We start from the raw sequence: 17,512 nt of genomic DNA on the forward strand, positions 1-17,512 counted from the left end.
GCTACTGTGCTGCTATCTGTCTGCTCCGTGTACTCGTGTGCAAACTGAAATTACTTCTTTTGACAGGTTAAACTGGCCAAATGAAGCAAAAACGTGTTCGTTACGTAATGTTTACTTTTTATTAATAATTAAATCATGAACATATAGTAGGAAACAAAAGGTCATGACAAGGACAGTGACCAATAAGTATCTTTTTTGTCTTGTTAAAGTATATGATATTATTGAAAATAGCTCTACAAAGTATGTTTCAAACAATGTTGTAAAATATATTCAAAATAATGTTGTAACCTCTCGTCTAAGGCAACGTTGCAGTGGATTAGTGATATATCTAGTCTGAAGGATATTATGAAGTTGACAAAAATAAAAAGGATTCAGTGAAACCTTACATTCGCTCATTGAGTCTGAAGCCTAATGAATATCAGCTATTCCAATGTGAACGATTTATGACGACTGAACAGTCGTCTTGGATAAGATTAAACATTCACAAAGGCTTGACGGCAGTCGCTCTAACAGATTGTTTTCTTTCATATTTACCAGACAGAATCTACAACCGTATCTGACAGTTTTCAAAACTGCTTCAATTAAAGTATAACACTGGACAACAAATTTTTACAAAAGTCATGTTACTGAAATAAAATTAGTCAATTCTTATCAATTTTTATGTGCTGAACACGAATATGACAGTCAAATTGCAAAATTGGCTCTAGTTTTTTTGTAATCTGCAAGAAATTAATGTTTACATAACGAAATGCATTCCAATAGTAAAAGGTCAACTGTAATAGCCTACCTATAAAAAATCAAGTCATTGACTACATCTTAGATTTCTTCGCCTGTCTCTTGTACAGCTGTTCGGGAGCATCTCTGAGGAGTGTCCAGCAGTAGTCAGCCAGCATTGTAATGGACCATTTTCCCTGGTATCTTTGTTCCATTGTTGCGATATCTTGATGAAAACGTTCGCCGTGTTCATCACTAACAATACCACAGTTGCTAGGAAAGAAATCCAAATGGGAATGAAGGAAGTGAATCTTTAGAGACATATTGCAGCCAAGTTTCTTATACTTCATCAACATGTCTTCTACTAGTTCCTTATAGTTTTCTGCCCTAACATTTCCGAGGAAGTTTGTAGAAACTAGGCGAAAAGCATTCCATGCTTGTTTCGCGTCACCTTCCAGCAAGTTGTTGAACCGGTCATCTTTGAAAAGCTCTCGAATCTGAGGACCCACAAAAACTCCCTCTTTAATCTTTGCTTCGCTGAGTCGAGGGAATTTTTCATGCAGGTATCGGAATGCTGGCAAAGTCCGGTCAATGGCTTTCACGAAGTTCTTCATCAAACCTAGTTTGATGTGAAGGGGTGGTAGCAAGATTTTCTGAGCCTCAACCAGAGCTGGGTGTTGGATATTCTTCTCTCCAATGGCTACATTCTGCCTGTGAGTCCATTCCTTCCTCATGTAGTGCATTTCCCTTGCTCGGCTATCCCACTCGCATAAGAAACACATGTATTTTGTATATCCTTGCTGCAGTCCCATTAAAAGGGCAACTACCTTCAAATCACCACAGAGGTGCCAGCTGTACTTGTTATACTCAATGGAATTCAGTAGCTGCCTTAAGTTATCGTATGTCTCTTTCATGTGGACAGCATACGCTACTGGAATAGATGGAAGAATGTTTCCATTGTGCAAAAGCACAGCCTTGAGACTCAGTTTCGAAGAGTCCACAAATAGTCTCCATTCTTGTGGGTCATGAGTGATTTTTAAAGCATTCATGAGGCCCTCAATATCGGAACAGAATATCAGATTACTTTCCTTTCTGAAGAAAGGCTCCAATTGCTGGTGGCGCTTTCGATATGCAGTAATTGTGACATCTTCTTCTAGAAGATTCCATTGTTGGAGTCTTGATCCTAGCAATTCTGCCTTGTTCTTTGATAAGTCCAAATCACGAATCAGGTCATTTAGTTCTTCCTGTGTTATTCTGTGTGGGGTTGATGATGCACCACAGTGAAAATCTGGATCACTGCATGCTGATGGACCAGGAGAAGAACAGGTCGACTCACCTTTGTCTTCGTCAGATGAATCAAGAGAATATTCTGCTGGAGGTTCTGGAATAGGAAGTCCCTCACCATGTGGAACTGGTCTCAATGCAGACGGAATGTTTGGGTAGACTATTCTCGACTTCTTTCGCTTCGTTATTCCGCCGGAAAGAGGAGGAACCAAGCAGAAGTAACAGTCATTTAGGTGGTTGCTTGGCTCTCTCCGCACCATTGGGACTGCAAACGGCATTGATGACCTTTTGCAATTCAACCACTGTGAAAGCTGTGTTGTACATGTAGCACAGCATATATGCGGAGCCCAAGGCTTGTCTTGGTCACCAACCTTGCATCCGAAGTAAAGATGATATGCCTTCTTCACTTGAGAATTGATACTTTTCTTCTGGTTGGCAAATGTCACTTCCCCACAAATATAGCAAAAATTGTCCGCGGTATTAACACACTTTCGAGGCATTACTGTTCTTTATTGTACGTAAATGGATAAAATAATAAGTTTTATGTAACAGTAGCTTGAACTGTCTCGCACAACGTCTAAAATATTTTAAATGCTGAACCTATCTGATTGGGCTTTATATAGTACACTGCTTACGTCAGCTTCAGCAGCCGCCTGGCATTAGTATAATAGGCCTACACATGTATAGTACACTGCTGACGTCAACTTACTTCAGCAGCCGCATGGCATTAGTATTGCATTGCATCAGAAAATGATGCAATCAACTGTGGATGATGTGAGCATGATGGTATTATGCAATGTTACATCATTATTCCGGATGTTGCTGCAGTCCTACTGGAGAAATTTACACAGTGAAACATAGAAAATGAGGTATATGAATATCTTCAAAACGAGAGCCAATACAAATTTTTCACGGTTATATTCGTGTTCGGCACACCAAAATACTACAGATTAGGGCCTTTTCAAGTCAGTAATGATTTCACTGTTGACCAGTGTAATCATCGTGCGACTTCCGAACAAGTATTCATTTGAAAAGATGCTATGCAAACTATGTGGTAGTTATAAACAAACTTAGTAACGTACATGCATACGTACCTACCTACCTACATACGCACGTACTCGCACACATATATACATACATACATACATACATACATACATACATACATACATACATACATACATACATGTACTAAATTAAAACTTTTCGCCACAGCAAAGTCATCAGTGTTGTTTGATATTGGAGTGACCGCGTTCCCACCATTACCAATGTCAATAAGTGGTAAGTTCTCTTTGCATTTAAATTCCAGTGAAATAAAAACTGGGAAGTCGGCACCAGTAATAGATAAACACAGATGTAAGATTCGACATTTAGTTTGTTGCCAAATGTTCTTGAAACTGAAAACAGGAAGTTCTTTAGAACACTTCGGGCAGGAAAGACACCTCTCGCGTTATGAATGTATACTTAGAGTTCAGAATACTTTCAAGGTTTTTTCCCCTCAAGCATGTAGGCAATGTTTATTTTATTACTCTGAGGTCATAAGTGTTTACAGTAATGCGTATATAATAACTCCGAATTCATAAGAGCTTACAGTAATGTTTATATAATAATTCGGGGTTCATAAGAGTCTGCGCCAACTTTTATATTACAAGTCGGACTTAATACGAGTTTACTGCAATGCTTATGTAATAACTTGGAGTTCATTATAAGGCAAATGTTTATGTTAGACTGTATTATCAAAGCTGCACATGTCCATTTACCAGTATTAGTATGCACGAGGCAAAACGCTACCTATATAATAAGTATTAGTTTTTATGATACTGATATCTTCATAACACCATTATGTTGTTTCTACAAGCATTGTCTTCGCCGGTAATGTCGTAAACTGTCGTGAACCTTACCATGCAGAGTTACAAGTCAAATGAAAACATTGTTATATTTACAGCTATAATAACAATTTTAATTAGACAACGCGCTTTTTATTTTCAATGACTGGGACAAGTTCTGTTTTGTAAGTGCCCTCTTCAATGGGAATATCGCATCCTGCCTAATTAAAATTTCCATCGTCCTTTCCGGACTCTCTCTCTCTCTCTCTCTCTCTCTCTCTCTCACACACACACACACACACACAGACACACACACACACACAGACACACACACACACACAGACACAGACACACACACACATACAGACACACACACATGGAATCTTCATAATATAGTGCTATTGTTCTAAAGTTAAGAAACTCCTGTTACAAATGTATGTATGTATGTATGTATGTATGTATGTATGTATGTATGTATGTATGTATGTATGTATTAAGAAGCTCCGATTAAATCACAACATATACCGGGATTAATGTGCCTGGAAGTAAATTCAACTCTTGTCTGTACGTATGTATTATCTGTGGGTTGATTTTGGTCTCTCGATTTCCACTGTTGTGTTCGCATTAATGATTCTTGTATGTTTTAAAGCGACCATCTACTCTATTTGATACGCAGTAAATTACTTTAGTATGAGAAATGAATTTGTAGCAAATTTTATCTCTTTACATCAAAACTAAATTTAGACTACCCTTGTTGGCGGAAGAACTCACACATTTGGAAAATGCAAAAACAAGATATATATAATTGACCTAACCTAGCAATGATTTATCGTTATATTTACCGATCAGAGAAGTGGAAAGATAAAGGCGGACGCAGTTTAAACTGTATTATGGGAACCAGAAATTCTAGTGTCGGTATGCTACAGTGAAATATTACTAAAAACGATCATTTGTTAAATCTATATCACAATACGAACACTTCTTTTGCTAGCTTGTCAATTTATAATTGCCCATTTCGTGTCACAATGTATACAGTTTGACGCCAAGTTTCATTTCAGATACAGTATTCTTATCACCATTGTAAACTATGCCTTCCCGATGGTGACACTAGCCGTGGCGTACGCACGTATTGGTATGGAGCTGTGGGGAAGTAAGGCGATCGGTGAGGACACACCGGTACAAGTTGAGCGCATTAAGTCGAAAAGAAAGGTTAGAATGTTTCGAATATTATCTTCACATCAAGACTCAGGCTTAATCCACATAATAGTTTAAAATACAATGATATACTTTGACATATATATTTTTACAGACTATTTATACATTTTTTATGTAGAGTGTCGTTAAAGGCTAGAATTTAAAAAGTCATATAGTTATGAACAATATTCAATTTAATGAACGCTAATTGCTTATTGATCCGCTGGGGGCCTTAATTCTAGAAAAATGCGTACTAGTGTTCCATGTTCCATAAGCCAAAGACGTCATAATCTCCTTTGATCAATGATTGAATCCTCTTTATCACAACAGGTGGTGAAAATGATGATCGTAGTTGTGGTGATTTTTGGAATATGTTGGCTCCCTCAACATCTGTACTTTCTGTTGGTACATCTATTTCCTTCAATTCCCTACGGGACATACACCCAACAGCTTTACCTCGTCATCTTCTGGTTAGCCATGAGCAATTCCATGTACAACCCAATTATCTATTGCTGGATGAACTCCAAGTATACTCTCTCTCTCTCTCTCTCTCTCTCTCTCTCTCTACGCTGTTTCATAAATGCCATTTGATAAGTAAATTGCACTGATATAGGCATTACATTCCTAACTACCATATCAAAGTATTATCAAGTTAAATACCACTTTTCTTCAGACTCAGGCATACATTAATTAATTTTATTGTTTTTTAATTGCAGCTTTTGCAATATATGACAATGAGATTGGACCACCCTTTTTTCAATTTTTAACATTACCGATTGTCTTTATCATTGTAATTATAATAACTACAACACAAAGAGACAATGCATGTGCTATTGTTACAAATATCGTTCAAAGCATACAGTTCTGTGAACAAAATGGCGACCATTACGACAGAAATGCCATGAGAAGGAGATAGCAGAGGAATTACTTTAACGTCATTGTACTTGATATTAGTAAGTCTACCTGAGCTGTTATGGTATCTTCTACCGAAAAGCAAGTAAGAAGTGGAAAATGAAGATGATCAAATTCATCGAACTTCTTTGGGATTTTCATGATGAAAAACGGTTTTATATTATTATATACGCTATGCGAGAAACAGTCCCTGACATGTTATAGGAATTGATCGTATTTATCCATGTTCTTTGAAAAAATCCTAGCTCATGATGCCACTTATTAAGTTAAACATTGAGGATGGTGAAGAATACTGCTAATTAATATTTGGTTTTGTTCGGTGTTTTACGAATCAGCAATACAAATGGACAATTTAGGTTCGACTCGAACCTGCATCATTGTGGTCATGAGCTCGGCGCGATGTCCACTGTGCCGCCGCAGAGTCTGCCTCAGTTAGTTGCCACTAACGACATGCGAGAGTACGCATTGAGCACAATGTACATCACAAAGCCCGCTAGGGCATCATTTAGTTGTTTTCGTAACTGCACAAATCAGAAATTAACAGGTTTGTTTTTCTTCTTCAGGTTTTGATGGACACAAGCCAAAGCAATAGTGAAACCATTCAATAAGACTTAACCCTATTTTTAAAAGTCTTTTATAGCTAGCGCCGTTTTCAATGTTTTAAGGCATATAGTTTAACAAAATTTCGTAATAACAAAGTGGTTTCTTGAGATTTAGTGTTTTAAACCATTTATGAAAAAGTTCACGTCATAAAACAATATTTGTTTTCAGATTTCGAGAAGGATTCATTCGTGTGTTTTGCTGGTGTTCCTGCCTCCCCTGCAAAAATGTCCGTTCCCGGCTGCGTTTTCGGAGAACACTTTTTCCAACCGGAGTTACAACCTTGTCGGAGAAATACAGCGACAGAAATGGGTCGCTTATGACAATGACGGAATATGTAGACGAAACAACTGCGAGTATCTTGCGTTCTTCATCCAAACATCGGAACAAGAAGGAAAAGCATTCAAACTCGTATTCAGATTATGCCTAAATGGCAATTACATCTAGCGAAATATTTAGCTTAAATTTTATAGAAGTTAATTGTTTTATCGAACTCCTTGACTTGCTTCATAAAGATGCTTCAGTCATATGAAAGCAGTGTGCGTGATTAGTTCGCTTTCTTTCAACAGTTATTAAAGGTATTAAAACAGAAGTAATTTAAATGGATGTGATGCCAATATTCAGACATAGTAATATGTAATACGATGAATTTGCAGGCTTCTACATTTCATTACATGTAGATCATCACCTAAAATAAGATATCATAACGCCTAGCATTTATCATTTTCAAGTATTTAAGTTCCCATGCTATAAATCGCATATTCAAGATGATTTATGTGAACATAGATACCTTATACATTAATTAATGCCTAGAAGGTAGTTAATTGTACTGTTATTGTTTTTCTGTCTCTATACATCTTCTGTGTTTTAAATGTGCAGTAATAATGACTTGATAAGCCCCGGTTCGACATACAAAATATCCCCCCAACCTCCAACCCCCCCCCCAAAAAAAAAAAAAACAAACAACAAACAAACAAGAAACAGCCACAGTCGAAACTTTTCTCACAAATAACTTTAATCAGGCAGTGTGACATAAAATACCAATTCATCAAGAGATGTGCTTAGTGCGAACGTAAAATAGAAATCGTTACAATATATATATATATATATATATATATATATATATATATATATATATATATATATATATATAGTCTCTCAAAGATAAATTGTGCCAAGCTTAATGTTCGTCTTAAGTGGACATGTGGGGTTATTGGTTTCTTGAAAATTAAATAAGTAGTCAGATATAGCGTGTCAGATGATTTGACCAATACTTCTTTGTTTGATCAGTTTTAGGACATCAATTGCAGTAAATGGCAAATATAAATAAAAATGTTCGATCGGTGCCAAAGGTGAATACAACTGATGTCCTTATGTGCTCGTCAGAACGAGACATCGTATCAAATATGACATTGTGCATGCTTGAATGGAACACATGTCGTTAGGTGTTTCACTAAGCAATCAGTCATGTTATATGTTCAATCTTTTGTGTCACGGCTTCTGCCATATTTATTTACTCGCCGAATACTGGTTCTTTAGGTTTGTCGAATGGGGTATATTAAGCTACCATAATTGAAACTTAATGGTTATATCCTAAAATAATTGTCTGATGGACGATATCTTGACTTAAGAGAATGATTAAAACTTGTAAAGCATGCCTCACCACTTGAAGATGTAATTTGTTTAGGCTCGAATAAATAGTAACACAAGAAAGAGTGAAGACAACAAGCTTTGATAAAAATTAACAAATAATTTATTTTCCTGGAAAAATACAGTAAAATTGAAAAAAAATAAGAACTTTCGGTTTCAAGAATCAAATCCAAAAATAATCCAAGAATAATCCACGATTAAAATTGTAGACGTCCTAATAATAAAATGTTCTAATGAATTCAAGTTCGATGAATCAAAAATGTTCAATGTTGTTGTATACAATTCCTTGTAGAACACAAGAAATAATTATATTGTTCTGGAAACCCAAATAATATCTTTTAAGAAATGTCTTTGTTCAAGAATTCTGCATGAGCACAAACGGATTCCCAGAGAAACGAATTAATCTTTTGGAATCTAAATAATCTGAATAAAATGTAACATACAACTCATAAACTGGATTTAACAGAAGGAAACGACTTGACTTCAAGCGTTTTTAAGCCCAGACAGAGATTTCTATCCAAGCATCACTATTAAAACTAAGTTAGGAATTGCCTAATTGCGAAATAGAGGATCACGTGATCATGTGTACATATAAAAAATCACGTAGCCCCAATATGACCTTGATAGAAAACAATCCTTTTGCTCCGAAAAAAAATGCTGTTTACTTTACTAAAACTATTTAGAGCCTAGGGTCACGTATTCAATACAACCTTGATCTCACTCCTTATTCCCACAATGAAAATAAATAAAATAAAAAAGAATTTGTTCACGTGGCTGTTACTGAGTTTGAATTAAGGTCGGGAACTAGGTCAACTTTAAGTGTTTACCAAGTAAACTGTCATGGTCAAACTATTTTCTGGAAAAATATCAAGTTCCTAGTTAAGGGAACTACATTATTTTGACCTATAATGAAAAGAAAAAACAATTAAATCAGACATAAACTAAATCAAATATACATAACAAATTGCATGAATCTTAGAAACACCTAAATAGATAAATATTATCAAAACAGTGTAAAGATTAATTATTCATCTTCAGCTGCCAATCAAACCCGGGTCAACGGCCCATCGCCGACAGAGTTTGAAAAACAATAACAATCAGGTCAAAACCTAGTCATAAATGTTATAAAGCACACAGAAGATAATGCTGGATTAAGCGGGATACAAAAACAAGTATGTTTAGAAAATTAACTCACAAAATGTACAAAAACTATTCGTATGTCATAGACAAATATATCAATACAACATACACAGCTGTCTATCGTTGTGGGGTTCCAAGTTCTTGAAAATGAAATATATAGAAATTAAATAGAGAAATTTAGTTTTCGAGACATTTTTTGATGGTTTAAACCGGTAAGGAACTACTCTAAACGTCTGTGAGGATTACGTGAAAAATTAGTAATGATAGGTACACAGAATTTAGTATATTAACTTTTGTAATAGAGGAATTTTACTTTCTAACTAGCTTTGCTTTACACTATGAATGAAATTCAAAACGAACTGGAATTTACAAATATTGTATTCAGTGCGTCTAAAAAATACCTACTCGCGGATATCAAAGATTGCAAATAAGTAGTTCGAATCTGGACGTGTGATACCGAATACCGAATAAATATCGACATCGAACACCAGATACAGCTTGCCATATTTCATCGGTATGTATTGAAAATAGTATCCGTAGAATTTAACTATGCAAGAAAGATTATATTTTAATGATAAATAACAAAAGGGTGGTTATTTTACATTAGATCCATTTATAATAAACGAGAGCTAAAAATGTGTATGGAAATAAACATGTCCACATTACGATTATATATTAAATGATCAGCGTGCAAATTGACGTTAGAATAAAAACTAATATACAGAAATAGTTTTGCGATAGGGGAAGAATTTAACAACTTAATAATAATAATAATAATAATAATAATAATACTAATAATAATAATAATAATAATGATAATACAAATTAATAATAATAATAATAATAATAATATTATTATTATTATTATTATTATTATTATTGAAGATAACGTTTTTCAGTTTAGATTTACAAGAGTGACCTCCCGTGCCTATTATCTCATGTAGACTGGTCTTGAGTGGCTCTATTGCTTTACTGGCAAAAGTACACCCTTTTGGGCATGTAACAGTATACCATTTCATGCACTTAGACAAAAATGGTAAAGAAAACATGAACAAGAAAAATAAAAGATTCAAGTTTTTTAGTGGACAAAGTTTAAAAATAAAAAAATTACTGAAATCTTTGCAGATATTTGTGAAACAGAATATCGGAATAAAAGAGTGAATTTGATACGAAATTAAGGATGAATAGCTTTATGTGAATTATTAAGATTTTCTACGCGGTATATATTACGATATTACACACACACACACACACGCACACACACATATATATAATTATCAACAATTCATACTTTAGCGCTCAGTGGACCATATAGATATACTGTCTATCACTATAAAGAGCAAGGCGTTACATTATAACATCTCACATACGATACTTTACATCATATTCCATAATCACGTATAAAAATGATAACATTTTATAGTTGCCATATAAATTATAGAATATAAATGTTGTGAAGTTCATATTCGCAATTGGAAGCTTAGTAAAATGGTGGGTTAAAGGTCATGTCGCCTCAATGTGCAAACTGTTATAGGTATATATCATTTACGTAACATTTGTTTCTGCCACAATACACTGTTGAATAAATAATGCATTATGGATAACCAGACTATTGTTTTATTTTAAATTGTCCATTTTGAAACATCTTTTTCTGCTGACATCATATATATATATATATATATATATATATATATATATATATATATATATATATATATATATATATATATTGAAAATGCTCGTTTATAATTTCTTTAAATTTATGCTGAATCAAAGAAATGATGCATAATTTTCCCTCTCTTTCTTACATTTGTATATCGATTATCAGGATAATTTATTAATGACTGAAATTACAGATTTAAAAATAGACGGAAAGAAAGTAGAACACATAGAAGATGGATGGCATAAATTAAAATGAACATACATATATATATATATATATATATATATATATATATATATATATATATATATATATATATATATATATATATACACATATACATGCACAGACATATCCGAAATTGTCAGCAGTTAGTCAAGCAAAAAGTCCATCTGTTGCGAAACATTTTAGCCATGTGAGAACCATACGTTACTCCGTATTTGAAGCTTAAAAAAAATGTTAATCACGTGACAAAAGCTATATAGCATGCATTAGTATCCAGATCTGACGTCATATTAGACTTCATGCCTTCTGCGGACGAAAACAATTTCGCACTTTAATATTACAAGCTTAACTCTATTGCATCATGAAAATATCGAACAAACCTAGAAGAGAGTTCACGGTTCCAAGTGGTGATGATAATGTATCTAACAAAACATGGTATTCTGTTTCATCGGTCCAGTCTACATGACTGACCACATATTGCAACACTCCAAAAGCATAGAAACGAGGCTTTATCTCGTAAATTGTTCAATCCGGACCTACTTGCGTAATCGTTTTTATGCATAGATTTCATAGACGGAAGAACAGTGTCCGAGGTGGGATTTGTATGAGATCACCAATCCTTATGGTGGTTTGCTTATCGTTGATGATCGACCACTACGTTATTGCTTGGATCGAGTAAAAATAAAATAAAATTTGAAATTTATTGAGGGAACAATAGAGATCTGAGCAGTTATATAAAACAGAACGACACAAGACCGCGCGCATAAGATCTAAAAAAACAATTAACTAAAGAGAAATTGAACATGACATTTTTATGATTCACTTTCTCTTGGAAATAGAGCTACACAATTTAAGAAGTTCAATCAGCCGATCTGTTTTACCGATATATAATCGAGTAACTAATCAAACCCACATTCTCGGCATGTAATCATTATCTATTTGCTTCCGGTTTTTTCCAAATCACTGTTGGCGATAGGTCGGCCTTGCCGTATTTCTTTCCTTCTCCGTCTGTCTGTCTGTCTTGTTTGTACACTGTGCTCTTTTACGTTGTACAGTACAGGTATAGACCTGTTTTTCCTTTTGTGCCTTTTCCGAGACTGTTTTTTTTTCTTTCTTTCTAAGAAGCCGAACCTCCCTCTGGTTCCGGGTCTCTCATATTCTTCCAGATTAACTTTCCTTAAACGATTTTTTTCGTAACGAGAAAATCACTTTTTACTGGTCTAGGAGCCAGCTTCCTCTTTCGGCATATAAACTAGGACTGGCTAATTTCGAGAGGGAATTTATTTAGCTCCTAAATTTCGGCTGGAACACACACCCTCGTTTAACTTACCCAAACAGGATGAACGTTTCCTAATAGCCGAAAACTGTAACAAGCCAAACCGGATTAACTTTTTCTAACAGCCAAAAATTGTAACACTACCATTAAAGTCAAACTAACTCTTTCTAGACCACGTTAATTAATAGGAAAATATCAATTTATGACGCTTGTTTAAATTGGCCCAAGATTTTCCAAAACTGTTGGGTCGTGTTTGTCTCACCTTTCTTATTTCCCGCTACATGACATAACGTTAACATACCGTTCTCACCGGTATCAAACGGACTCTAATACAAATTCAGTTATGTCTCCTAAGAAAAGAGTTTAAATATTACAAGCTCCCAAGATATTGGGAAGAAAGCAAATACGTAATACTTAATGGTTACGTGTCACTCTGATCACCACAGATTGTACTAAAAAATTACCTCTACAGACTTTTGCACCATTAGAAACATACATCGCTTAGTTACTGGTTCTCGTCATTGTTTTGGTTGAACTTGCTAGAGGTTTCATTCGTGGCATCATATGTCGCTCACCACCAAAGACAGTTGAAAATTTAGACCTCAACAAATATTCGTAGATTGTTAAAAGTAGGCATTCCGATTGTTAAACAATGTTTGTAATAACCTAAGTGTATATAACGGTGTTTGTTTTATTTCATTTTTATACTTATACTAAAAGCGTATAGTTTTCTGTTTAGTTGATTGTTTTATCTTAGTTTCATTGACCACAACCCTTTGGAATTTAGCAGAACAAATAGATGAACATTTAAGCTTGCAGTGTCATGCTACAGTTATTGTTATTTATTTCTTCGCTGCCGCTATTTCTTGCATTACGCATTTTACTGAGGACGTTTATCGAAATTGAATAACCATTGCCAAGAACTGTTCACAACGATGATAATTAAATAGAAACTATGTCTAAACTTGATATAGATTTCATATGAAATGTTAAGAAATCATTTATCTTTTTGCGGCTTTTGAGAAGTATTTTATTAAATTATTTTTAGTAGTTGATTCAATCTTGCGGTTCCAGACAAATAATACCGATGATGTTTTCAAATGGTTTAAAATGGAACAATTTAGGTCACTGCAGATTGTATATTTGTTATCCATTTACGTTGTCTTTTGACAACGAATGCAAGACAATATAAATCAAATAAAGCCCTTTGCCATTGCATCTAGTTAGATATAATATTTTACTAGCTTTCAATTGCTGTAAAACGAAATATTTATGCCCGGTTAGCTTCTATTTAAGTAAATTAATCTACAAATGAAACGTCCTATTCAACTGTTGATCTTGTATCTCAAATCAAACGTGTAACAACAATCTATAGGTATACAACAATCTATAGGTATACAACAATCTATAGGTATACCATTTTACATAGACCTCATGGCTAATGTTTGTTGAAATAAACATAATTTCCGTCCTACCTCAGTATATGTGTCGCACACTGTAACAGAGAACAATGATAGATTATTCATTTGACCAGCACAGAACCATGTATTACATTGCATTTAAGAGAGGTTTTTGTTGTTGTTGTTGTTGTTGTAGGGTTTAACGCCATTTTTCAGCATAAGATAGGCTATACATGGCGGCCAGTATAATTGGTGGAGAAAGAACCCTGGAAAACCCCGGGAATAACCACCGATGCACGAGAAGCTACTGGTAGGCTTTCTCACGTACCCGTGTTAGCTGAGCCTGAGACTCGAACTCACGCAGACAGAGGTGAGATGGCAGTGATCCGTAACGGCGAGCACTATAGCCCACACGCCCACTCGGGGCCCCTCATTTAAGAGAGATAACTCAGCTGGAATTAAACTTGGGTAAGAGTTATCCAGTTACAACAGACTCATTTTCAATGATGTGTATCGCAATTTTGTTTTTAAAATTGTGATCATTCATATGAATTAACAAAATCTCGTGCTACGAAGAGACTCAACTATTTCAAGTGTGACTGAAACTAAAGACACTTATGTAATGCAGCAACCTTGCTTCGTTGTTTTTTTCTGCAGTGTTCCTACAATATAAGCTATGCTCACTTTCGGTTGTACAGTTGGTATCATTATATTATACCATAAACTGCGTGTAAGTCAGACTACTTCTGATGGGTTTGTGCTGATAATGATGAGGGATACCTAGAGGCTTAACAATATAAGGGACGTTACTCTTTCAAATACGTTGCAATTATCTTGGAAGAGTTATATTTCACAAATATTATGCCATGTTTATATATATATATATATATATATATATATATATATATATATATATATATATATATATATATATACTTTTCTTAGTGTAACTTGTACTCCACTATGTATCGGTTATTTCTTTTACTGTTCAGGAGAGATTTGGAACATCCAATATGGCAGACTTTGATTTCTGTTTCTGTTGTTTTTTTTGCACCATGTATTCATGTCTGTCTGTGCATAGGTATCGGTGCATATTTGTGTCCTGGTGAATATTAATTTGTCAAACAGTAATATGGGATTTGGTATTCACTTAGGATATGAACATAATCTGATATAAGTTTAACAGTTGGAAGGCATATCAATATCAAGTATGGTGATCTTGGGGTGTTGGGCACATTATGAAGTCGGCGGATCTTTAAAAACTACAATTGCTTAGTGTCCTTCAAATATGCGTACTTAAGTTGCGATTACAAAATCGATCGCCGTCTGAATTTTAGACGTCCTTGACCCTAGCGGTAAAACCACTGTTGTGAGTTCAGAAATATTTCAGTGTGGTGCCGGTACTCAGCACACCATCCACGGATTCGCTTTAAAGACAGGTGAGCCAGAAAAAGCTTAAGACCACAGTTTTTCTCAGCGCTCCATGTTTCTATGTAATTTATTTATTACTATTTTACAGTGACCTATTTGAGAATCAAAACAGATTTATAATTAAAAGTAAACTTTTATATCTAAAAAACTACCGGGCATTTGACACCATACTATCACAGAAAAGTCCATGTTAATAATCCTGCTGCATGCTCCAGAGTTCTGCATATCCCTAATTAGACCTCTCAATTCATGTACTCAGTTAAAATGCACTGAGACAAAGAAACTGATATATGAATCTCGATACATATGTGCATTATGTTTGTCTCCTTTTCTAATTGCACGAATTCTGATACTTTATTTTGTCTCACTTGCGAAAGCAGAAATTGAGGCATATGTATTACGTGTAGTTTTCGAGCTGCAATGGCGTGGGGTGCGTCATAAATATTTACAGCATGGAGGAGTTGCCCCGCGTGTCCTAGTGGGCTAAGGCGCTCGCCTTTACAGAACACTGACATCTTACCTATGTCCGAGTGGGTTTGAGTCCCAGGCATGAACAGTGTATGTCTATTAGAAATTTTGTCAGTAGCTTCCCGTGTTTTTTTTTTTTTTCTCGGTGTTTCCCTTATTTTTCCTCCGCCAGATAGACTGACGAAATGCATAGCCGAACATGTGCCAAACATGTGCTGAACAATGGCGTCAGCCCACAAGACCACCATCAACAACAACAGCAAAATGAGAGTATTGGTAGATGAAACAGTGTTCTCTTACATAAAACTTGTAGTAGGACAAGTTACATACATCTCGTCCTGTAGAGATTTCCCATCGTAACCCGTAGTGTACTATTTCAGACGTGAGGGATGAAGCTAGAACAGATCTCGTCCTTGACAAGAGAGAAAGAGATATTAGTCCAATGTGCGTAGAGAAAAATCGGGTGAGACATGATCATTCGTCAATGTGCATTTAAACTTAGATTCAGATGCAGTTTCTGCAATGCGCTCATCCCTATTACATTAAATTTCACAGATTTTAATTTGATGTTTCCCATTGGATCATTAAGCTTGGGGTTCCAACGCAAGAATCGTACGGCAAATATGAATATATCGTCGTCACGAACAATATGGATACCACATTGATTGTGTTGGCACTTGGCTTTACAAGATTTTTGTGCAAATACGATGCTGAAACAACAAGGATTTTACAATGGTTCTGGAACAAACCAATTGCCACATAAAACGGATCTGACTGCTTGTATAATATGGTCCACGAATAATTTTAAAATTATCACAGGCCTCTTCTGTTCAACGTTCCTAATTTAGCACCTTTGCGAATGTATGAAACGAATTACCCGTACATTGTTAGAGGATATGCACAATAACAGACAGTACAGTTCGACACAAAATGGCAGTCAAGGAACAAGATGAAACAACTGATTTGAAAGAACTTACAGTATTGTGAATTTAATCCCAAATGTTCCTTCACGTTCCATCACAGGCACAAAGAATAGAGTATTCTAAATCAATCGCTCTGATGTTCTGACTGAATTATGTATCTGTAATGTGCTGATGTACCAAAGGCATATAATGTGATGATGTGCTGACAGTCTTGATGTATCACAATGATGTAACCCAAAGTGTCTCCAATTGAATTCACAATAATTCATAAATAGTGATCTAGTCCTAACGCATTGATGAGAACTTTTTAAAAACTTTTTAAAAACCTTCTTGAATCAAATTTGAATACAACTAAAAGACTGATTCCACTTCAAATATCAAGAATGAATAATTCAGATGTAAAGAACTCTAATGTAAAGTCCTTAGACACATTGAGAGGAGCTGGATGAAAGTTCATTTCCAGAACATTCTAAGTTATAAACAAGATCAGGTCTAATACTGATATCCTCAGCTATGGACAAAAGTAAAAAAAAATACAAATAAATTATATATATATATATATATATATATATATATATATATATAGTGTTATCTTTAGTAATACTAAATAAAAAATATGAAATGAAAATTTTTATTCGATGACAGTGAATGGTTGTAACATTGCGAAATCCGGTAACTCCATACCAGGCACAACTACATTATCAGTAAGTCATTTCCTTAACTGAGACAAAAAGGATGCTTGTATAAAACTTATTATGAAATGAAGTCATGAGGAAACGACGAAAGGAGAACTGATTGCTGATATA

General features: G+C 34.9%; 1 protein-coding gene across 3 annotated transcripts in view; it reads left to right on the top strand.

Moving 5' to 3' along the window:
- LOC149802496 (tachykinin-like peptides receptor 99D) overlaps positions 1–10,924 on the top strand; it is a 117,335-nt gene extending 106,411 nt beyond the window's left edge. For all 3 annotated transcript variants that reach the window (XM_089951738.1, XM_089951739.1, XM_089951740.1), the window contains 3 exons: positions 4,883–5,033; positions 5,349–5,545; positions 6,702–10,924. In XM_089951738.1, coding sequence (XP_089807864.1) covers positions 4,883–5,033; positions 5,349–5,545; positions 6,702–6,960 — 607 coding nt within the window. In that variant the 3' untranslated portion in view covers positions 6,961–10,924. The remainder of the gene's footprint in view (positions 1–4,882; positions 5,034–5,348; positions 5,546–6,701) is intronic.
- The last annotated feature ends 6,588 nt before the right edge of the window (positions 10,925–17,512 follow it).

This window comes from Sinohyriopsis cumingii, chromosome 3 (genome assembly GCF_028554795.1).
Source record: "Sinohyriopsis cumingii isolate HCF-2022 chromosome 3, ASM2855479v2, whole genome shotgun sequence".
In the NCBI taxonomy this organism is placed as follows: domain Eukaryota; kingdom Metazoa; phylum Mollusca; class Bivalvia; order Unionida; family Unionidae; genus Sinohyriopsis; species Sinohyriopsis cumingii.